We start from the raw sequence: 21,118 nt of genomic DNA, 5'->3' as shown, positions 1-21,118 counted from the left end.
GGGGAGGGTGAGACTGCAGTTGCAGCGCAATGGGCCGTTCCGTGACTTGGGATGGTATACGAGTATGGTATCACGGGTGATAGATCGTTTTCCCGTCACCTCAATCCGCAGCATTTCGGGCGTCGCCGTTGCTGTCATCTCTTCTCGCGATCGCGGTGTCGGTTATATGTGTGGGTTTCAGAACCTAGAGAGAACCGGTTAGCTGATGGCCAGGATGAGGAACAAGCACATTATTGAACTGGGGAAGCGGGGAAGCGGTCGTGGTTAGCGATTGTGAGCATCAATTGCGGCGCCTCGGAGGCTTCAACACAGACTGGTTAAGAAAGGAACAAGTTGTCCACTGGTTTGGAATTTTGCGAGAAATTGGAGCAAAGTGTAAGGATTTAGGAGACAAAAAAAAAATGAGCTTGTGGGTGACAGAAAGCCAGCGTGGTCTTGGCAACTTTGAACTTGGAGCCCGATCGTGACTTCCTCAATTGGGAAGTTATCTGCATACGCCCTTCCATTTTCCCACACCCGTCATTTATAGCGGTTCATTTCTCCATCCGCGAGCGATTTCAATTCACGGGGCATTCACCACGGGAACAGTCAACAGAGTACGTTGAGATTTTGACACGCCAATCACCCTGACATGTTCTCAATTTCCAACTGTCGACGTTAACCGGCTAAAAGCACCGTGTCCTCCCCATTCTTCCTGCCTGTCGCCAATTACACCTCCCAGGAACTCCAGTAATTTCCACAGAGATTCCCCAATCCAACAAAGTTCAGAATGCGACTAGGATCCTCGGCATCAACAACGAACAACTTTTCCTGGGGCATAAAATGGAGGGGCCTGTACCACGCCGATTCCTAATCCTCTACCTTACAACCGGGAGCGCACACAATTTGCATCTCCTCAACCTTGGGGAAGATATGGTCGAGCCACTTTAGTTGGTACCACCAATAGTCATCACGGTCCCTTATGAACTCGTAAAACCCGCTTTGGAATCTGAGCCGCTTGATCATCGGCACAATGCGATTGAATGCAGCGAAAGGATAATCGTGAATATCAATCATGTCGACGTCCCAGTTCAGCCAGAAGTACCGACGATTGTTGTAGGGTTCCGGTTCCGGATCACTGCATGGGAAATGGTCGGCGGCGGAAACTCGCTGGTATAAGCCCAGATATCGGGCTTCTGCGCAGGTCTGCAGCGGGGCTGGCACCGGGGTCGGCGAGACAACTCGTGTGTAGTATTGTTCGGAGTCGGCGGGGTCGAGCGGAGGTCCATATGCGAAGCGAATGGATACAGTTCGTGGCTCGACGGCCATTTCCTAGATGATGCGACGGACATCCCATGGGAGGCGGGGGAATGGGTGGAAAGTGTCCGGGACCATGTCGCCGGTCTTCCGTCCTCTGCACGAGCAACGATTGGATCTGAGGAACTATCGTTGTCAATGATCGGGGCTGGTAATTCGAGTCAATCTTGGTCGAGAGGTAAACCTGCTACGGTCTTGTTCTGGCTGCTAGGAACGCGTAACAAATGCAAGGACGTACTGCAATTGAGATACGTGGTGCTGATGAGCGTGAAGCAGGTAGGGAAGAAAGAGAAAGATCCAGGGGAAAAGTAGACGTGAGTAATGATCAACGGTAGTGATAGAGAAATATAAATACGGGTTTCTCTAAGCATCCCTAAGCCACCAGACACTGTCTCGGAGCGGGTATTTAGCTTTCCGTCGCGTCCGTCTTTATGTTGCTACTTGTAGTGAGCCCTGATGATACCACTAAGTTCTCGCTTGGGTTTCCGGAGATGGTTTAGTGTAGAGGCCAAATCCATGGTATTCCCGATTGAACAACTCCGCGTGGCGTAGAGTTACTGGTTCTATTGGGTAATAAAACCCTACAGAAGGCTTGTGATGGCAGCCTTGCAGTTGTGCCTCTCGACTGCCATCACAACTATATAAGACCACTTGAGCGACCGAATTGCCAGCTTCGGTTACTTGTATCCTTTTGGAACATAGCCTAGTGATTTAGTGGTCCGCTAGCGCCATGACAAGGCTGTGTAACTCCAACATTGAGTAACATGGGTCATTCGTCCTCGAAGCATAGGTATCCGCTACGTGTATAACGAGGATTCGTGGTAGGATGAGGGGAGGTGTAGCCCAGTAGAAATGAGGGTTTGTAAAGCAAAAGAAATAGTATGCGTGTATTTGGTCACGATATCCATCCTTTCATCTCATCCTCAAGGAAAAAAGGAAAAATATACCAAGACACCAGACAACCAGCTCCGGTACGGAGTATATGAGCCCTAGAAGAACTTACAACTTCACACAGTTTTGGTCAGTTGCGATACACTAGTACATATGGTAGTCTGAAAACCAGTCATGTCATGCAACTCATGGTTGCATCGATGGGCAATAACGCCGCAGCCTTTCAATCCTTTGATGCTTCTATACTACTATCCTTCCAGCATCCCATCTAAACCATCCTATACCGGTAACCTTGTACAGGTTCTCGAACCAACAGGCATTGGACCGATGGCACAACTTCATTCCACATTCCTCCGAACTTCATGATCATCATGGTGGAAAAAGCGTTGGCGTGGTAGGGCATTCAAGATCGGTCAGCTTTCGGCCGTTCTCTTGTCGTGCCCGGGCGGTGCGTTCGTGCAGGGTCGTAATTTGATGGCTTTCATCGCCGCGATCATGGTAAGATCACCATCGTCCTTCGCGACATGCGGACTTGCAGACATGGTCGCGATAGAGGCAAATGCTTTTTTTGGTTGTCGGTCTATAAGAACTGGCTTCCTGTCCCACTGTCAGTCGAAATATCTTTATCTGTCCATCACTTCTTGTCCCATTCAGACCATAGACAAACATACCTTATCCAGTCTACCCATCTTTATAGAACCCACTCAATCAATCGTCAACATGCATCTCAAACTTAGCCTCTCTCTCCTCACTGCCACCGCCTGGCTTGCTTCGGCAGGGCCATACACTATCCGATGGTTCAGCGGCCGCTTCTGCGACGGCGGTAGCCTGGGTTGCAACGGCTACGACACGTACCAATTCTGCGCACAGCCGCCATCGCCATCCAGCTTCCTGGCCATGCGCGCCACGTCGTCGGGTCCCGTCGGGATCCTGGTCTTTACCGAGGTGACCAACACCGGCGGCTGCGGGCTCTGCACGACCGTGGGATCCCTCAACACCTGCTACCTCAACGCCCCCTTCGAGACGGCCTTTGTGGCGAGCATCTCACAATGCCGGCGTGGCAGGACCTCCGGGTTCGACCAACACTCAACCGCTCGTGTAGCCGCCTTTGAGCGACATGCCGAGTGCAACGAGACAATCCCGATCGACACGGCCACCATCAACGGGCATGACTATGATGTCACCGGGCCCGAGTCTGAACGCCTGCAGATCATGGTGGACGTGATGGATTTGACCGGTGAGGAATTCGCGGCGAAATGGGCCGGAAAGTACCGCGGTCCCGCGACCGATGGCACCCCGACAACCTTGGTGACCGTCAGTACCCCTGCTTCGGCCACCAGTGCTTGAGCCTTTACATCCTCAATTTCGTGGCGTTGACACTTGAGAGATAACCGGTAAGTAAACAGTTTTGAGGCAACTAAAAGCAAACTGCGCTAACTCTATAAGTAGTGAAGACGTGAGCGGGGGTGTAGGGTCGATTGCTTGATGTGTTCGTTTCACTTTGCCCGTGTTGTGAGTTGTGATAGGTTACTTGGTGGTTGATCTGTTGCGGCTTAGCTGGACCGGTAGCCAGGTACTTCATAAGATGAAAGACAGCATACCTGTTGCTTCTGTTTTTAGAAAGTACTATAACTCAGTCTGCTCTCTGATGAAAATCGCTAAGTAGGGCCGATACGTTAGGCTGGTACTGGGTAAGATTTATCCTTCAGAATCCTCGGTTCGGTTACAGTTGAATCCAGTTTCTGTACCAATCGAGGTTTCAATATTGGTGACCTGATATGCGTAACTTGGGTGCTCCGCAATGCAACAAGAAAAGGCTGTATTGAAAGTAAAGAAGAAGATGTTGAGGGAAGGAAGGCGGGGCGCGACCGAAGTCCCAGATATATGATGGGCGGCCGCCGGTGTGACCTTCTCAGGACCCACTTATCAGCCCTCGAACCGTGTAGCCGATATGTAGCATCGCACAACCAAGCGGCACACTGACATGGCGACCGGATATAACGTTCATGGGGAATTAAAGGTGTGGGAGCACGGCGTGCACTTCTTGCAGAGCTGGCAGGGATTCCAACTGGGCAGGTAGGATGACCGGTACGCTGCCTACGAAAGTATAAGTAAGCCTACCTCCCCGCACCTGTCTATATCTATTGACGCTGGTTTGTTTCCAACTGCTTCTGTGACCTGCCTACAACTCCAAGAACACCCAAGCCGCTGGAGCTTTCCATTCACATTCACCTAAGCCCATCATGGAAAATCCTGGACCAGGAGAAGCAAAGGCCGAAACCAAGCAGCCCTTGGGCACATTTACACGCACACAACCCATCCGAACTGCAGAACCCAACAGCATGCACTACACCGATGACAAGGGCGTCGAACACGAAATATACCTCCCACAGGGTACCATGCACAGGGCCTAGGAATACCTACAGAACGAGCAATGGGACGAGCTTGCCAAATTTGAGCCGTACAGTAAGTACACCGCTATCGTACCTCTCTCCCACTCTGACAGACTTCAATTTCTAATCTATCTCATCTCCTCATAGCGAACCAAGGATATACCGAGGATGATTTTAAGGCATATGAAGAGAGTCACCAACACGAAGGACAAGAGAAGTAGATGCTACAGAGACACCTCTATATGTCTCTGAGTCGGAGTTCAGAGGAACAATTCATCGTGTTTTGTTGATCTTGGCAATTACCTACCGAAGGGGAGGAGGGAGGGGAACTGGAATAAATATCGCTTTGTGTTTCAAACTGTTCTCAAAAGGGTTCTCGAATACCTGGAGCCACACAGACGATGATTCAGGTTGGTCTCGACGAGTGAACGTCAAGTGTCCGCACGGTCACTCATCGGGAGATCATTTGTGTCTAAGATCAGCGTTCGTCTGGAACACAACGGCTTGGAAGTAGTGTACCAGTGAAAACACCAAGATGTTACCTACTGTACCAGCAAGCATGGAAAGAACCTACATACCTGCCTACCTACCTACCAAGCAAAGTCTTATGTCAGTCCAAGACCAGTGTAGTCCAGGAGGTGGAAGTGTCTATGCCGTCTTGTTATGTATATACCGTAGCGGAAAATCGGGCGGTCATCTGTGCCAGAAAGCTGCATCTCGGCCAGATGTTTTCCCAAAGTCTGGCATTGATCAATGGGGAAGCCGATGTGACTAAAGCAAGAGCAAGATCCATACCCAAATGAAACATACAGGGAGCTGTATGGTAATTGTTTGAGGCCACTGAGGTACAAAAAATACACCTGACTCGAGAGCAGTACCATAGGTCCTGGTTTGGAATGGGACAACTAAAGCGAAGAGCGAAAAGAGAGAGAAAGGAAGCGGAAAATGAAATGTGAGTTTCAATTCAAAACCTAAAGTGTGATATCTAGCCATCTTCAAAATTCACAATTCTACATAGGTAACGGACTTGGTGGTTTTGGACTATATGGGGTAAAAAGTTAAGGTTTGTTGGAAGGAGCTTTTGGGTAGGTACCTCTAGTTTGGGTAGGTGCCTACATGTAGTGGTAGTAGAGAAAAGGAAGGACCGTTCAAATCAAAATTTAGCTGTCAGCCCTTGCTCCCAATTCCTCGTCAACATAAACCGCCTGGGCGTAGAGTGCAGATTCTTCACACCCTCACCAATAGCCGTAGTAATCATCCCACTCCTCCTGCCCCTCAAACCAGCCTGGTGGAAGCCATGGTACGAAAGGCATACCAGTGTCAAGGTGGATGCGTGCTCCCCCTTCTCTATAGCCCACACCTCGTATCTCGTCCCATCTGGCATTATTCTCGGAGTGCGTCTCCGTCTTGCCAGTTTCCCCATCGACCAGCAAGACATTTTCCATACTGCAACTCGAAGGGAAACAGCCCTCGTCCGCTCCTTGCCAGTAATCTAAATTGTCCAGACAGACCACGTGGACTTCTCGGACATTGGCAAAGTTCCACAACTCCCTGGACTCGCAGCGGACAAACCACTCGTCACATTCGCGCACAAATTTGAGCCGCTTGATGTCCTGGTAATACGGCTCACAAAGCGTAAACATACTCTGGCTGATGGAGATCATATCCATCTCGAAATTCACCCAAACGTAGCGCGGCTCTAGGCCAAGGCCGAGCTCCAACCGGAATCCGGGCTGTGGCGGCATCTCTTTCCCGTTATTCGGTGTAACTGGCAGTTGGTGGAAGACCTTCCTGTAGAACCCAAAGCTACCCACGCTTTCCGTGAGGTGAATACGCGCTTCTCGACAGGCCTGGAGAGGGGCTGGTACTGCAGTGGATGGCCGCAAACGGAGGACATAAATCCACCCAAGCGTATCTAGAGCCCAATTGTATCTAGCTCTCATATCATCGGTAACTGCCGTGCGTTCGTATTCGATATTGACCTCGACCGTTCGAGGCTCAACAGTCAGCTCCCATATCCGAGCTCGGAGTTCCCATGGGAGACGGGGAAAAGGATGGAAAGCCGTCGTAGTGTTGCTAAGGCCGAGTGTGGCGCGCCGGAGTCCGAGGCCTGCCGTCAAAGAAAGTGAGACAAGGATGAGGACGGTTGGCGACACAGGCGGACTCTGCTGCTGAATCGAGAAGGTGAATAACAGAAAAGGTGAATAGCAGAAAAGGAATATGCCGTTTGGTGGCGACGACCGAAACAATGAAGGGTTCTGAGATGATTTCTTCTGTCTTCTGGTTTAGGTTTACCCCAAAATAACGGAGTGTAATAGTGATAAGGCCAGCAGGGCAGGATAGATGTAAAGGTAAAGCAGACAGGCAAATTAAGTAGCCTATGTAGGCAGAGCCCGGAAGGTCTACCTCGACTAGTAAGTCCCTAGGGTATCTTACTACATAATTAGAAGTATACCGTGTAGCCGAGGCAACAACCCCTTCAAAGTCCGATGTGACGTAACCACCAGAATCTAAGCCTGGTCTACAAGTAAGACGTAAAGAATTTTCAGTCGAGATACATAGCAAGTGGAAAGTATCGGTAAAAGATTGTTCGCCCACCCGACTGTCACCTTCCATTCTTCTAAGCGCGCCGCCACTCCTAACCGGAGTTGTAGTTTGCGAGCACTATTGCCTTATGAGGCCTAGTTGAAACTTGAAAGGCAAGTCCGCAATACAGTAGTCGTCAAGATGAACCGGGGTGGACCCTACATGTACGAACATCACAACTATACAGCCCTTGCCCTGTGATACTTATTCATCCCTACTCCTATAACGTTTATGCTCCTTCTAATAATAACTCAATTAGTAGTTTATCTATAGGAGAGCGGACGGGATCCCGAGTTTTCTACCATCTATAGTCGTATGTGTTTGAGTGTCTTAAGAATAGTGTTTATATGGTCGGAAACTTCCAATATTTCAAACCGTAGCAAAATAGGAACTCCTCATCATCCCTCTGATTTCGATCTTCTGGTCTCACAGTTCATCCGGACACTTCTTGAGGCAGAAGCGAAAGCTTGGCGAGTGAAACTCCCGACGTCCCAGCACGGTGCAAATAAGTGAATCCGTGGCTGCCTGGATGATTTTGTCTTCACACGTCTTGTTTTGGTATCTACAAGTACTTCTCTATATGCGTTGCATGGTCTGAACCAAGCGGTCATTACAACCGTGATATTTCTACAAGATCTTATCTTGACTTTCGAATCTTCTTTTTTGACTCAGTTAATGTCAGAGGCCCACATGATTCTCCCGAGAGAATTACTCGTCCGCTGTACAGGCTCCTCCCCGTTCCTCATGCCTCACACATATTCCTCTCTCCTTTGCTCATCGTTTAGTAGTCGTCCTCGCCAGACCCAGACACAATGACGTTGTTGATCTTGAGAATCATTCTGCAGAGCTGCGTCGCAAGCATAAGCTGCTGCCTCTTGCCGATAAGAGGATCGATGACGAAGGCCTCCTTCATGTTGTTCGAGCCGCGGCCCATGCAGTCAACACCAAGACGGCCGCGACCAGCAGGATCCTTGACTTGTTGAGACTTGACCTCGGCGAGGGTAGCGATGGGGTTAAGACCGCTGTTCTCGGCGAGAGTCATGGGGATGGTGTCGAGAGCATCGGCGAAGGCGCGCATGGCGTACTGCTCGAGACCAGGGGACTTGACAGCAGCGTCCTCAACAGCCAAACTGCAGGCAATCTCGGCCGAGCCACCACCGTAGACGACGCGGTTGTCGCGAACAAGGTTGCGCACGACGCAAAGAGCGTCATGAAGAGAACGCTTAGCCTCATCGATGATCTAGGTGATAGGTGTTAGCAGAGACCTTACCGATTCCACGGGGCTCATCGCTTACCATCTTGTTGCTACCCCTGACAAAGACAGTCACGGCTCTAGTGTTGGCGCACTCCTCGATCACAAGCATCTTCTCCCTTGTCGTGCCGAAGGTCATCTCGCGAACAATACCAGCAGAACCGAGCTTCTCGGGCTTGAGATCCTCGAAGCGAGGAACAATGCGACCGTTTGTGGCAATCGCAATCAGCTCAATCTCGGGACCACCAACCCATCGGACAGCAGGAAGGCCGTTCTGAAGGAGCAAGTGGTTCGCCTCGTCATCGAAACCCCACTGGCAAATGGCTAGGTTGGCACCGGTGTCCTTTATTTGCTGGATCATCTCGATAAACTTCTCGCGCTCGTAAGTCTGCAGCTTCTTGAACTCCTCGACGCTGGTGATGTCGAGTCTGTGCTTAGTCTTGGGCTTGGGGGGCTCGAAGGCGCATGTGAGAATGGCAATCTTGGCGTCTCTGACCTCGGAAGGCATCTGAGGGTGGGAGAAGTCCTTGTCGACAATAACACCCTTGACGAGGAGGGTATCTTCAAGAGCGCCTCCAACCTTGCCGTCCACCTTGATAAGCTCGAAATCAACATCCTTGCGCTCCAAGTCGGCAACGGAGAGGACGGCATCGACGGCAATGTTGGCAAATTGGTCGTGGGCCTTGGAGACGATCTTGCTACCCAAACTTGTCCTCGCAACCTTGACCAGGTTGGTGGTGTCCTCCTTGCTGAACTCGATAGTATCGGCAATCTTGTCAAGCTCGGCCACGGCAATGTCGCAAGCTTGGTCGTAACCGTCGGCGATTCTGATGGGGTGAATTCCCTTGTCAATAAGCTCTGCCGCCTGCTCGAGCAGCGCGCCAGCAAGCACAACGACACCTGTGGTACCATCACCGATCTCGTCATCCTGGGACTTGGAGAGCTCGACTAGTAGCTTGGCAACGTGATTTGTGATCTCCATTTGTTGTAGAATGGTCGCGCCATCGTTGGTCACTGTGATATCGCCGTCGGGGGAGATGAGGATCTTGTCGAGGCCACGAGGTCCTAGGGAGGTCTTGACGATGTTTGCGACGGTTCTAGCGGCGAGAATGTGGTTCTTAACGGCTTCGTTTCCGTATTGCCTCTTCTTCTTTCCCTGACTGCAGTAGTAGACGTCGTGTTAGAGTAGACTGTAGGACCATCGTTTGATATGTCGGCAGATAAGGGGACTAACTCTCTGACAACGATGAGAGGGCGGCCCTGCTCATCCTTCATCATCACCGCTGTTTCGGGGAAGGCGTTAGCATATCCGACCGGCGTGGAATCGAATAGATCGACGGGAAAACTAAAAGGGTCGCGGCATACCATTCGACAAATCCAAGTCTACACATCTCAAAGTTAGTTATGCTGTTGTGTTCGGTAGACGGTGCGGCCTGGAAGGTATTCTGAGAAGTGGGGAGGGGTGGTTAAAGGGGGGTGAAAGGAGGGGCTCAAGAGACATACTCAACGCCATCTTGGGCAATATTACGACTGCGGTCGGTAATGTGCAATCACTATTATTGTTTGATTAAGTGGTCGACCTCGTAGAGCTTCGGCGTGACGGTCGGGGCGGTTGCGGTTATGGTGAAAGGGATTGGGTTTGGATGGTGTTGTTGTTGAACGCTGGTGGAATGGGCGCCAGACAGGAGCTCTCTGCGACCTCCGCTGCTGGCAGGCACCTTTCCCTACGCCAATCTCAAAAAATTGAGCCCAGCTTCCACGAAGCCGCCCCGCCAACAGCAAGGCGGTCAGCTCCACCGATAGCCGTTGATGCTTGGCGTCTTGCTTCGGTGTGCTGTGCTGCCCGGCAAGTGACGGGGGGAGGCCAGCTGGCAAGGGTACGATGGTACTGGGTGGAACTTTTGGCATAAGTGGTTATGATCAGGTTTGCCCATGTGCTTGACTCCGGTAAAACGCTTAGGCGTTCACTCACTTTCACCGCCTTCGACCAGGCAGCTTCTGTGACGCTGTTTTGGTGGGGTCAACCGGCAAAATCCAAGGCCGTGGTGGGGCAGCACCTTGATTGTTCGCACAGTCGCCTGGAGCTTCCCGCTGCGGGAACTTTGGTCTTTCATAGTCATTCAATGTGAGGTGATCTGGTTGATGCTTCACAGCCTACATAAGAATTGCTACACGAGTCGGACTTTGAACAACTGAACCGCATTTAAACACATCGGACATCGAAGTATACATCGACTGCATTCATTCAGGCGTACGGACATAATTGCACCACGTCTTTCCACGTTCATTCCGTCACCGTCTATCGGAGCGAAGCAGGTATCTGAGGTTGGAATCAGGGTTGTCTCAGCTTTTAAAAAGAGCGTCACGCCCCCCTCGGCTTTCAGACAATTTTCATCTCTCTTTGCCAAAACTCAACAAACGATCGCTTGGCCACAAGAGCAGCATCACTAGGAATTCATATCTTACTTCGACCCATCATTTGCGTATAAACAGACAACCTACTTCACCGAAGAAGAAAATACACCGGACCATATCGATTACAAGTCAGCATTATGTCGCGCCATCAAGCGGTCCGAAACCTTGACTACGAGGCAGAACTCGAGGACGAGTATGGCTACTCCGACGAGGAAGAGGAGCTCAGCCCTGAAGACCAAGTCCGCATGACGGAAGGCACAGCTCAGGTACTGGAAGCACTGGGAGTTGAGGCACCCAAGGTCACAAAGGCGCAGATAGAGGAGTCACTTTATTACTACTTCTTCGACGTTGACAAGACTATCGCCTACCTCATTTCCAAGTACATCGACCCGCCCAAGAAGCCTGCCAAGGCTGCTCCTCCAAAGGCAGCGCCAAAGCACGATGGTAAGCCCAGCCCCCTCCATCATCATTCCTTTCCTCATGAACAGCGAGTCAAGTGCCGTTGCCAGCGGACGCAAGGCACCTGCATCTTGGGTAAAGGGTCTGGGCCGTGGTGGCCGACTTCGCCCCGCCGGTCATATCCCGTTGCTCTTCGCGAACCCTCATTGACAACGTCCTGTCAAGCGGCCATTGCAAGTGCTTCTCGAGAGTCATTTGCCCACCTGTTCCGGGATTTACCATGGGGAAATATTCCACCCGAGCGGCAGGCGGTTCTCATACCGCCTCCACAACTTCCTGGAGGTCTACTTGGAGGGTCAGGAGCGCCCCCAAAGATGTCCAAGCTGCAGCAGCTAGCAGCCGCCCGGAAGAAGAAAGCCGAAGAGCAGAAGAGCACCTCTGAAGATGTTGAGCAGACACAAGTCAAGATGACGGAGCTCACTGTCCACGACAACCAAGCATCCAAGGAGAATCGTCCGCTCGCTGGCTTGTTTGGCAAGCGAGTTAAAACATCAGAGACAACTGCTCAAGGTCGCATTCCTCTCACTATGGCGGAGCCCACAAGACCCGAAATTCCTCAAGCTCAAGTGCCCGAGGTTACTCCAAGTCTGCAGCAGGAGCATGTCCAACCCGAGCCGGAACCGGTGGTGGCACCGCCAAAAGCCGAACCGTCTGCTTTTGCTTCGACTCTCTTCGGCCCCTCATCGGATAGTCTCAAGCGCAAACCCCGCGAGGTGTTCAGCTTACCATACATGGCGATCTCCTTGTACACCCCGGAAGCCTTTGGCAAACCCAGCCCAGATGACGTGGTCCTTGCGGCTCAGGCGAAAGGTTCGCTCACGGGAAAGAAACAGCACTAACGCGGTCACTAATAGTCGCCACAGCCGGAAAGAAGTCTGCGAACGTCCAGTCGAACAAAAAGGGGCCATCGTCCGCGGATGGCGTAACGAACCAAGTCGGCCAGCTCAAGATAGACGACACGCCTTTGCCAAAGAGTCGCAATCTCAATGTGCTCTCAGAATTCGAGAAGACGAAGGGCAAGAAGACTGCCAGCTTTGTAGTTGTTGGCCACGTTGACGCCGGCAAGAGCACCATGATGGGGCGACTGTTACTCGACCTCAACGTTGTCGACCAGCGCACCGTTGATAAACTACGAAAAGAGGCGGAGAAGATCGGCAAAACATCCTTTGCTCTCGCCTGGGTGTTGGATCAACGCCACGAGGAGCGCAGCCGAGGCGTCACCATCGACATTGCTACCAACCGCTTTGAGACAGACACGACATCTTTCACAATTCTTGATGCTCCTGGCCATAGGGACTTTATCCCCAACATGATCGCTGGCGCAAGTCAGGCAGACTTTGCTATCCTGGTCATCGATGCAAGCACGGGAGCATTTGAATCTGGTCTTAAGGGCCAAACTAGAGAACATTCTCTTCTTATCCGCAGCATGGGCGTTTCGAGAATTATCGTGGCCGTCAACAAGCTCGACACGGTCAACTGGTCCCAGGAGAGATTCGATGAGATTAGGCACCAGGTGGCGGGATTCTTGACGGGCACTGGATTCCAGCCCAAGAACATCGCGTTTGTACCCGTATCAGGCCTCCACGGCGATAACCTTGTCCGAAAAACCACAGATCCAGCAGCGTCCTGGTATACGGGAAACACACTGGTGGAGGAGCTCGAGGCTTCGGAACCAAGTGCCAGGGCATTGACCAAGCCTCTACGGATGACCATCTCGGAGGTCATGCGCACGCCTCAGAGTCCCATATCGATCACAGGCCGCATCGACGCAGGTTCACTGCAAATGGGCGATGCGCTCCTGGTGCAGCCGAGCGGCGAGAAGGCCTACGTCAAGTCCCTCCAGGTCGACGACGGAGAACCAGCGGACTGGGCCGTTGCCGGACAAAACGTGATCCTTCATCTCAGCAACATCGACGCCATCCACGTACGAGTCGGAGACATCGTATGCGACCCTGCCAAGCCGATTCAATGCGTGGACACGTTCACGCTCAAGGCCCTAGCGTTCGACATCCTCATGCCCATGCAGGTGGACGTGCACAGGGGACGACTCCATGCGGCGGGCAAGATCGAGGCTATCGATGCCATCTTGGACAAAGTGACAGGCAAGGTGATCAAGAAGAAGCCAATGATCGTGAAGCCGGGAACCGTTTCCAGGGTTAGGGTCACACTGCACACGAAGGTACCACTCGAGGCGGGACAGAGGGTGGTGCTGAGGAGTGGTGGACAAACGGTGGCAGCTGGGTTGTTGGAGTGAATGGGGTGAGGTTGACGGATTGAGGATCTGGGAAAGGAATAACGGGCGAAATATGGGAAAACGGAAGGGGAGGAAGTACCCGAATACACGAACCGGGATCTTCTGCCACGGTACAGGTTGACGTGTGGAAAAGCCAGCGGTCGGAGGTAGCGGAATAAGATTCTCACAACCATTTGTTTTTGTTTTTCGATGAACCGCGTTGAGTTAACAGTAGGAGGCTGAAATTCCACCTTCTCTCCCTGTTGAACAATGTACTGCATGTACAGGTTGGTGCTCGGTCGTGCGTGTGGACATCGATCACAACTTCGGTCCCTCCTCCTGGTATCCCTGCACCCCGCAATGAAACACATGGAGAAGCGAGAACAATGTTGGCTGTGACGTTGATGTCAGGTATCAAGCAGTTTCGTTATCTTATCGCGGAACTGGCACTAGATAACTTTTCCTACAAAATATTGTTAGAAGGTTCGACAGCCTCCTAGGTTTTTCGGCCCTGTCTGTCCTCACGCTCAGGCTTCGAGAATCTTGGACATTGTTCGGCATGGAGTGAATTGCACCTCGAATTATCATCAGCCTCAAACATTGGTCAATGAAGATCATAAAACTGAACTGTGAAAGAAGACTGAAGAGATGTGGCAGCTGAGGATCCATTCACGGAAAACAAACAGTTGGAAAGGCCCGTATTGTAAATCCCCCGGATCACCAATGTCAAAAATGCCAACTTGTCCACTTCCCAGATTGGTCAGTTTTGGAGAAATGGAGGCAGAAGAGCCGCACCGCAGCAGCTGCAAAGGTCTGTTGTTCCCTTGTGCAAGGGGGGGGGGGGGGGGGGGGGGGGGGGGGGGGGGGGGGGGTCTGTCACCCCCTACAGATGGACGTGCTGTACATGTACATATCTGTTATTATTTGGGCTGAACAAAGTGGTTTCGCCTCGTCTCTTCTACAAGAGACTGTTTAGGTTTCGTTGTCTTTCTGTTCATCTCGTGTCCAAGTTCAGTAGTGTACTTTAGTTGGTGACGGTGATGAGTCAGGTTCTCGTTTCGAAATCCTTCGCCAGAAACAGTCATTTTCGAAGATGCCACGCTGTTCATAACGGGGAGGCAAACATGGCGATAACCTATCTCACTCGAAGATCTGGCACTGAGAGATTGGGATGGGAACCTTCAGCTTTCACAGCGGCGATCCCCTGTTATTTTAGTGGGGCACAAGGTTCCCTTTGCCGTGAAGCCGCCAGGGCTATGCAACCTTAACGGTGGCGCCTTTGCAACTTGTAAGAAAACGGAGGGCTTCATGGAAACTGGTGGAAGGATTGGATCCTACTATTGACGATGAGATGGGACAAGCAAAGCAGTACAGTACATCAGAGGGATGAAACAATGTGACAGGAATTGAGTGAGAGGGAAACAAAGAAGTCAATAAAGATGAATCGAGAAAAGAGGTAGGGATTTAGGTTAAGGGAAGGGAAGAATACTTCTAGGCCAAGGGAGCGAGGGGGTCCAAAATTGGTGATTATAGATAGACATGCTTGTACCTAAACTCCTTTACATGCCATGGGTTATGCTTAGATATGGAGCTTTAGATTTGACCGATCGGTGTATATATACACACTCTTCAATGAGTTTCCATCCCAACTGTTGTTTCGCTTTGGACTTCACCTGAAGGCACACAGCGGCAAAGACACATGATCCAACTCGTCTTGCATTCCGCAAATCCCAAGTGAAGAGCAATTCGTCTTGAAGGTTTCGCACAATGCACACAGAAAGTGTACCCGCAACACCAGGCATCTGGTCTCACAAAAGCAGCGCTTCATCCCAATAAGGCGCTGCGGAGGTACGAGAGCGCGGTTGTTGGAGTTAGTGCACCGGACAGAAACGCGCCAATGCAGGCAATCGGCCAGACACCCCCCCCCCCCCCCCCCCCCCCCCCCCCCCCCGCAAAGCACAGACCCCCTGGTCCCTGTGGGCTGGCCGCCAATCCGATTGAGGACAGATTTCCTATTCTTTCTAGTTTTCTGTAGCAGCTCCATGGCCGGACCCGCAACCTGACGAGTGGCCTTTGCTAGGTGGGAAAGAGGACACCACACCTTTAACGCCAGCTTGCCGGTCCCACTTCGCATTCAAATACCCGACAACCTCCCTCCATCCATCGCCAATTCTCCCTTTCCTTTTGCAAACACCCGAAGAGTTTTAAGTGGCCTAAGGAACCACTGCTTTTCTAGAACGACGACACCTATCATCACCCCCAATTCCTTAATCACAACAGCAGCGGGGTTGTTTTCTTTCTTTATACATCACATTCTCCTTCGCCAGAGCTTCCAGTAATGGAGCACCGAACGCGAAGCTGGGCCTTGGGCCTCAGCATCCTGGGCTTCTTTGCCCTCCTCTTCTCTGCTGGCTTCGTCCAGCAGGCTCATGCCTCTGATGACATCGAGGCCATGGGCACTGTTATCGGTATTGTAAGTTACCAGCATTCCCCTCTAACTTGCCTTTCCTGGAGTTGGGTACAGCATTCTAACACCGCTTCTTCTACAGGATCTCGGAACCACCTACTCGTAAGTTTACCTTTGCGCGATCTCGCTCCCCGACACGACCATGAACACGATTACCCCGCGGGGTGTGCGGGGCTTGCTGCCAACCTCGACCACAATCTCACGCCCTGGCTTCGACGAGCGATGTATACAGTTTGGGGACAAGACAACTAACAGCCTTCCAGTTGCGTTGGTGTGATGCAGAAGGGCAAGGTTGAGATTCTCGTCAACGACCAAGGAAACCGTATTACCCCGTCTTATGTCGCCTTCACCGATGATGAGAGACTCGTTGGTGACGCCGCCAAGAACCAGGCTGCGGCCAACCCTTTCCGCACCATCTTCGACATCAAGCGTCTTATCGGCCGCAAGTTCTCGGAGAAGGACGTCCAGACTGACATCAAGCACTTCCCCTACAAGTAAGCACTGGTTCCTCTACCAAATGCGCTCTAGCCGTTACTGACTCTAGTTCCTAGGGTCGTCTCCAAGGATGACAAGCCTGTTGTCAAGGTCGAGGTTAATGGGAGCGAGAAGATCTTCACCCCCGAGGAGATCTCCGCCATGGTTCTCGGCAAGGTACGTGGCATCATCACCCCCCCCCCCCCCCCCCCCCCACACACACACACAAAAAGTCGACAGCTATTAGAGACTAACTCCCGCAACAGATGAAGGAGACTGCTGAGGCCTACCTCGGCAAGAAGGTCACCCACGCCGTTGTTACCGTTCCCGCTTACTTCAACGACAACCAGCGCCAGGCCACCAAGGATGCCGGCATGATCGCCGGTCTCAACGTCCTCCGCATTGTCAACGAGCCCACCGCCGCCGCTATCGCCTACGGTCTTGATAAGACCGGTGAGGAGCGTCAGATCATCGTCTACGACTTGGGTGGTGGTACTTTCGATGTGTCCCTTCTTTCCATCGAGCAGGGCGTTTTCGAGGTCTTGGCTACCGCTGGTGACACCCGTCTCGGTGGTGAGGATTTCGACCAGCGCGTCATCAACCACTTCGCCAAGACCTTCAACAAGAAGCACGGTGTCGATGTTACCAAGGACGCCAAGGCCATGGGCAAGCTCAAGCGTGAGGCCGAGAAGGCCAAGCGTACCCTTTCTAGCCAGATGTCTACTCGTATTGAGATCGAGTCCTTCTTCGACGGCAAAGATTTCTCCGAGACTTTGACTCGCGCCAAGTTCGAGGAGCTCAACAACGACCTTTTCAAGAAGACCCTCAAGCCTGTCGAGCAGGTTCTCAAGGATGCCAAGGTTTCCAAGTCCGAGATTGACGATATCGTCCTTGTCGGTGGTTCCACCCGTATCCCCAAGGTCCAGGCTCTTATTGAGGAGTACTTCAATGGCAAGAAGGCTTCCAAGGGTATCAACCCTGACGAGGCTGTCGCTTTCGGCGCTGCCGTCCAGGCTGGTGTTCTTAGCAACGAGGAGGGTACTGAGGACATCGTTCTCATGGATGTCAACCCCCTTACCCTCGGTATCGAGACCACGGGTGGTGTCATGACCAAGCTCATCCCCCGCAACACCCCTATCCCTACTCGCAAGAGCCAGATCTTCTCCACCGCCGCCGACAACCAGCCCGTCGTCCTTATCCAGGTCTACGAGGGTGAGCGTTCCATGACCAAGGATAACAACCTCCTTGGCAAGTTCGAGCTTACCGGCATTCCTCCCGCCCCCCGTGGCGTTCCCCAGATTGAGGTCTCCTTCGAGCTTGATGCCAACGGTATCCTCAAGGTCTCTGCCCACGACAAGGGCACTGGCAAGGCCGAGTCCATCACCATCACCAACGATAAGGGCCGTCTTACCCAGGAGGAGATTGACCGCATGGTCGCTGAGGCCGAGAAGTACGCTGAGGAGGACAAGGCCACCCGTGAGCGCATTGAGTCTCGCAACGGTCTTGAGAACTACGCTTTCTCCCTGAAGAACCAGGTCAACGATGAGGATGGCCTTGGTGGCAAGATCGATGAGGAGGACAAGGAGACCATCCTTGACGCCGTCAAGGAGGCCCAGGACTGGCTCGAGGAGAATGGTAAGCTTTATTTCCATCCGCCTTGACACATCAAAGACAACATGCTAACAATTCTTTTCTTCCAGCCGCCACTGCTTCCGCTGAGGACTTCGATGAGCAGAAGGAGAAGCTCTCTAACGTCGCCTACCCCATCACCAGCAAGCTTTACAGCCAAGGTGGTCCCGAGGGCGCCGATGATGATGAGCCCGCTGGCCATGACGAGCTCTAAACGAAAATAATCTAGATTCCCCCTGCGTTTTCTGTTTTTGGTTGACGTTAAAAAAGAAATGCGTCGTTTATGGTTGGTTGGGTTGCATATTTTACCTGGTGTTTGGCCGGTGAAATGGTGGTTCAAATAGGAGTTTTTAGTCCTCATGAGTCCCCAGATCTATTACGCAAGTGGGCATGGTTCAGTTAGAAGAGCGTTTGCCATTTGTTTGTAAAATATGAAGATAACCTTATTGGCCAAAACGTCGTGTTTCCCAGATTCCCGTTTGATTTCCTACTACCATTCTGGCGAAGCATCCCACCTGTCCTCAGTTCTTGCTCACATGTAGTCGATGTCTTCTTCACTGTCTATGTTGTATCCTTCGCTCTTTCTCTTGGCCTGCACAGATTCTTCCAATAAATCCTGCCACTTCGGACAGTGGAAGATAAGGGACATCTTGTATATCCTATCATCTTGCTCGCTCGTGTCAGGCATGTCCTCGTCGTCGTAGAAGAATGGATGATTTCCTGATTTCCAGTCCGCAATGATCTCCTGACGCAACATCATTCGCTTCCGGCATTCCTCTTGCTCCTCTTCGTCGTCGTCTTCACTGTCATCTTCACTGTTCTCTCCATATTCCTCTTCCTCATCGTCCTTACGGTCCCTGTCGCTCAACACACGTCCTTCTCCTTGCTGGCCCTGCTGTTGCTCCTTAAGTTTCTTAAGTTTCTCAAATTCGTCATTTTCCCAAATCTCATCATTGTAAATCGTGAAGAATAAGTACCAAGCTATGATTCTCTTACAGCGTTGTTCTCTTATTTTCTTGTTGTTCTCGTCGCTCTCGTTTTCCTCGGACTTCTTGCTGTTTTCCTTCCTCGCAAAAAAACTTGACAAAAAGGGCCACCAAGACCAGCCTTGCTTTCCGGAGTCGCTCTTCTTTTTGTTCTTCTGGTTCTCGAGAAAAAGCGCGAGGACAGCTTCGGGGTCTGCAAAGCAGGAGGTGAAGGTTTTCCAGGTTGAGTACATCTGGGAGTTATTGGGAGTTTCTGTGGGAGTTTGGTCGGTCATATTATCGGTCATATTATCAGTCATGTTATCGGTCATGACTTGAATGGGGACGGGAGGGTTCAATTGTAATTTTGATGATGAGTTCCATTGAGGCCGAACTAGTAATTGACTGGTTGGGTGCAGGTGTGTAGTGCGAGGCGAATTATGCTGGCAGCGGGCGGGTAGGAAAGGTACATCTACTTATTTGAAAGAGCAGGACAGGGCACAAAGGGGCTGACGGGTGGACGGGCGTGGATGCTCGTGCATAGTTGTGGATGAGTCCTTTGTTGGTTTTGGTGAATGTCTTTGTCATGCGCATGCGCTCATGGCGGCCAAGGTGATGCAGACAACGGATGGGATTTGCAGTATGTGTCAATGAATTGTTCTTTACGGGTACGGTACTCGTTTGGTCTTTGGAGAGGATATGGATAAAGGTAGGGTAGATACAGATGGAAGTTGAAGATGGACAAGTGGCCTAGTGACTCTTATCCTCCTCCTCCTCCTCCTCTTCCTCCTTACAAATCTCCCCAGAAACAGCTTTTTCGAAAATACCCTCCTCAAGACATGGGACATCCTCGATAATATCCTGCTCAGGCAAAGGTTCATAACTCCCCGGAATGCCACAATCCCATCTCGTTATTTCCTCGTTACCCCATCCTTCTCTCTTCGTTTTCTTTCTCTTCGGACTTTCTCCATCTCCTTCTTCCCCTTCCCCTCCTTCCCCTTCTCCATTTCCCTCTTTATGCTCTTCCTCCTTTCCAAAACCACCACCGACATGCACGCTCCTACCCATGCCAATGCTCATGCTCATACCAGTCATATCCCTAGTAGCTATAGCCAAGGACACAGCGGCGGGATTCTCATGGCTGGCTTGACACTACTCCGCTGATGTTATGGGGGTACATGTACCAGGATCTGGAGTGCTAAACTGAATGCTGGGCATATCTCTACGGCCGGCGGTAGAGGTAATAATACCAGTCTTTTGAGCCTGGTGTGGGTGACCCGGGTTTTCTTCAGGCGGCGTGCTGGAAGTAAACTTTTGTGCCCGAGCCCTTGATCGACGAAGGGGCTTGATCGGTCGGGGCCTCGCTTTGGTTTCTTGAGGTCTGAAAGGGTCAGTAATCCAAGGGGAGGCCGTGGTAATTAGTTCTTCGTCCGCTTCATCATCATCATCATCATCATCATCATCATCATCCGGTTCTTTTCCCTTTGTGTTTTGGTTGTGGGAGCTTGAGCTTGGGCTTGGGCTTGGGCTTGGACTTGTCGGACTTGTTGGGCTTGTGTAATGGCGACAACGCTTGTAGGGTGTATAAGGCAGGCCGCGAGATTTGGACTGATCTCGACCTGTGTTGGTGTCGAAGGTTGTTGACAGTTTTAAAGGGGGTTTCGCGTCTGAAACTTCGGCTCGGAGATGTTGTTCTTTGACAGAGACATCGTGGTGGTTATGGGATGGTGAAGATTTGGCCGGGGCTGGGATTGAGGCCAAAGGAGGGTCAAAAGCGTGAAGAGATATCAGCGGCCTACTAAGGTATGTTTGTCTTCGTTTTACTCTTTTTGGGAGTCTGTTGAGCTGGTGTGTGTGTATGTTGACAAGCGGAAAGCTGGCTGTTTATGATATACATATTGACAATCATACAAACGTTTGTTGTCGCCTTGCCCGATTAACTGTAGCCGATAGATAGGTGAAGTGTGGTAAGAAGACACGTCGTATTGAGCGAAGCGCCCTGGGTTTCTTCCATGCGTCAACAGCGCTAATCCACCTTGAAAGGAATACATCGGCGTT

The 21,118-nt window shown here is 51.5% G+C and overlaps 8 protein-coding genes across 8 annotated transcripts; 4 read left to right on the top strand and 4 right to left on the bottom strand.

Moving 5' to 3' along the window:
* Nucleotides 1–423: 423 nt before the first annotated feature.
* On the bottom strand, nucleotides 424–1,308 carry SMAC4_06153 (uncharacterized protein; the record flags this gene model as incomplete). The annotated part of the gene is made up of 1 exon (XM_003344819.2): nucleotides 424–1,308. One exon carries the CDS (start codon nucleotides 1,306–1,308, stop codon nucleotides 850–852), a length of 459 nt encoding a protein of 152 aa, XP_003344867.1. The 3' UTR covers nucleotides 424–849.
* A 1,599-nt stretch (nucleotides 1,309–2,907) lies between these two features.
* Nucleotides 2,908–3,534, top strand: SMAC4_06154 (uncharacterized protein; the record flags this gene model as incomplete). Its single annotated transcript, XM_003344820.1, has 1 exon — nucleotides 2,908–3,534. One exon carries the CDS (start codon nucleotides 2,908–2,910, stop codon nucleotides 3,532–3,534), a length of 627 nt encoding a protein of 208 aa, XP_003344868.1.
* Nucleotides 3,535–4,329: 795 nt separating this feature from the next.
* Nucleotides 4,330–5,223, top strand: SMAC4_12769 (uncharacterized protein). The gene is made up of 2 exons (XM_024655805.2): nucleotides 4,330–4,653; nucleotides 4,728–5,223. The coding sequence occupies exons 1-2, from the start codon at nucleotides 4,543–4,545 to the stop codon at nucleotides 4,830–4,832; spliced, it is 216 nt and encodes a 71-aa protein (XP_024511634.1). The 5' UTR covers nucleotides 4,330–4,542; the 3' UTR covers nucleotides 4,833–5,223.
* Nucleotides 5,224–5,815: 592 nt separating this feature from the next.
* Nucleotides 5,816–6,523, bottom strand: SMAC4_14105 (uncharacterized protein; the record flags this gene model as incomplete). The annotated part of the gene is made up of 1 exon (XM_066091776.1): nucleotides 5,816–6,523. The coding sequence occupies one exon, from the start codon at nucleotides 6,521–6,523 to the stop codon at nucleotides 5,816–5,818; it is 708 nt and encodes a 235-aa protein (XP_065947773.1).
* Nucleotides 6,524–7,696: 1,173 nt separating this feature from the next.
* SMAC4_06155 (uncharacterized protein) lies at nucleotides 7,697–10,163 on the bottom strand. The gene is made up of 5 exons (XM_003344821.2): nucleotides 9,922–10,163; nucleotides 9,784–9,801; nucleotides 9,653–9,701; nucleotides 8,462–9,578; nucleotides 7,697–8,406 (listed from the first exon to the last, which is right to left on the bottom strand). The coding sequence occupies exons 1-5, from the start codon at nucleotides 9,929–9,931 to the stop codon at nucleotides 7,948–7,950; spliced, it is 1,653 nt and encodes a 550-aa protein (XP_003344869.1). The 5' UTR covers nucleotides 9,932–10,163; the 3' UTR covers nucleotides 7,697–7,947.
* Nucleotides 10,164–10,535: 372 nt separating this feature from the next.
* Nucleotides 10,536–14,278, top strand: SMAC4_06156 (uncharacterized protein). Its single transcript, XM_066090399.1, has 3 exons — nucleotides 10,536–11,277; nucleotides 11,458–12,102; nucleotides 12,147–14,278. The coding sequence occupies exons 1-3, from the start codon at nucleotides 10,971–10,973 to the stop codon at nucleotides 13,544–13,546; spliced, it is 2,352 nt and encodes a 783-aa protein (XP_065947772.1). The 5' UTR covers nucleotides 10,536–10,970; the 3' UTR covers nucleotides 13,547–14,278.
* Nucleotides 14,279–15,561: 1,283 nt separating this feature from the next.
* On the top strand, nucleotides 15,562–18,578 carry SMAC4_06157 (uncharacterized protein). Its single transcript, XM_066090400.1, has 6 exons — nucleotides 15,562–15,998; nucleotides 16,075–16,094; nucleotides 16,256–16,486; nucleotides 16,544–16,643; nucleotides 16,733–18,101; nucleotides 18,167–18,578. The coding sequence occupies exons 1-6, from the start codon at nucleotides 15,864–15,866 to the stop codon at nucleotides 18,307–18,309; spliced, it is 1,998 nt and encodes a 665-aa protein (XP_065947771.1). The 5' UTR covers nucleotides 15,562–15,863; the 3' UTR covers nucleotides 18,310–18,578.
* A 4-nt stretch (nucleotides 18,579–18,582) lies between these two features.
* SMAC4_06158 (uncharacterized protein) lies at nucleotides 18,583–19,380 on the bottom strand (the record flags this gene model as incomplete). The annotated part of the gene is made up of 2 exons (XM_003344824.2): nucleotides 18,583–19,150; nucleotides 19,193–19,380. The coding sequence occupies 2 exons, from the start codon at nucleotides 19,378–19,380 to the stop codon at nucleotides 18,628–18,630; spliced, it is 711 nt and encodes a 236-aa protein (XP_003344872.1). The 3' UTR covers nucleotides 18,583–18,627.
* Nucleotides 19,381–21,118: the final 1,738 nt, after the last annotated feature.

This window comes from Sordaria macrospora, chromosome 7 (genome assembly GCF_033870435.1).
Source record: "Sordaria macrospora chromosome 7, complete sequence".
Classification (NCBI taxonomy): Eukaryota; Fungi; Ascomycota; class Sordariomycetes; order Sordariales; family Sordariaceae; genus Sordaria; species Sordaria macrospora.
The sequence above is the reverse complement of the archived record's forward strand: the minus strand, read 5'-3'. Positions and strand labels throughout refer to the sequence as shown.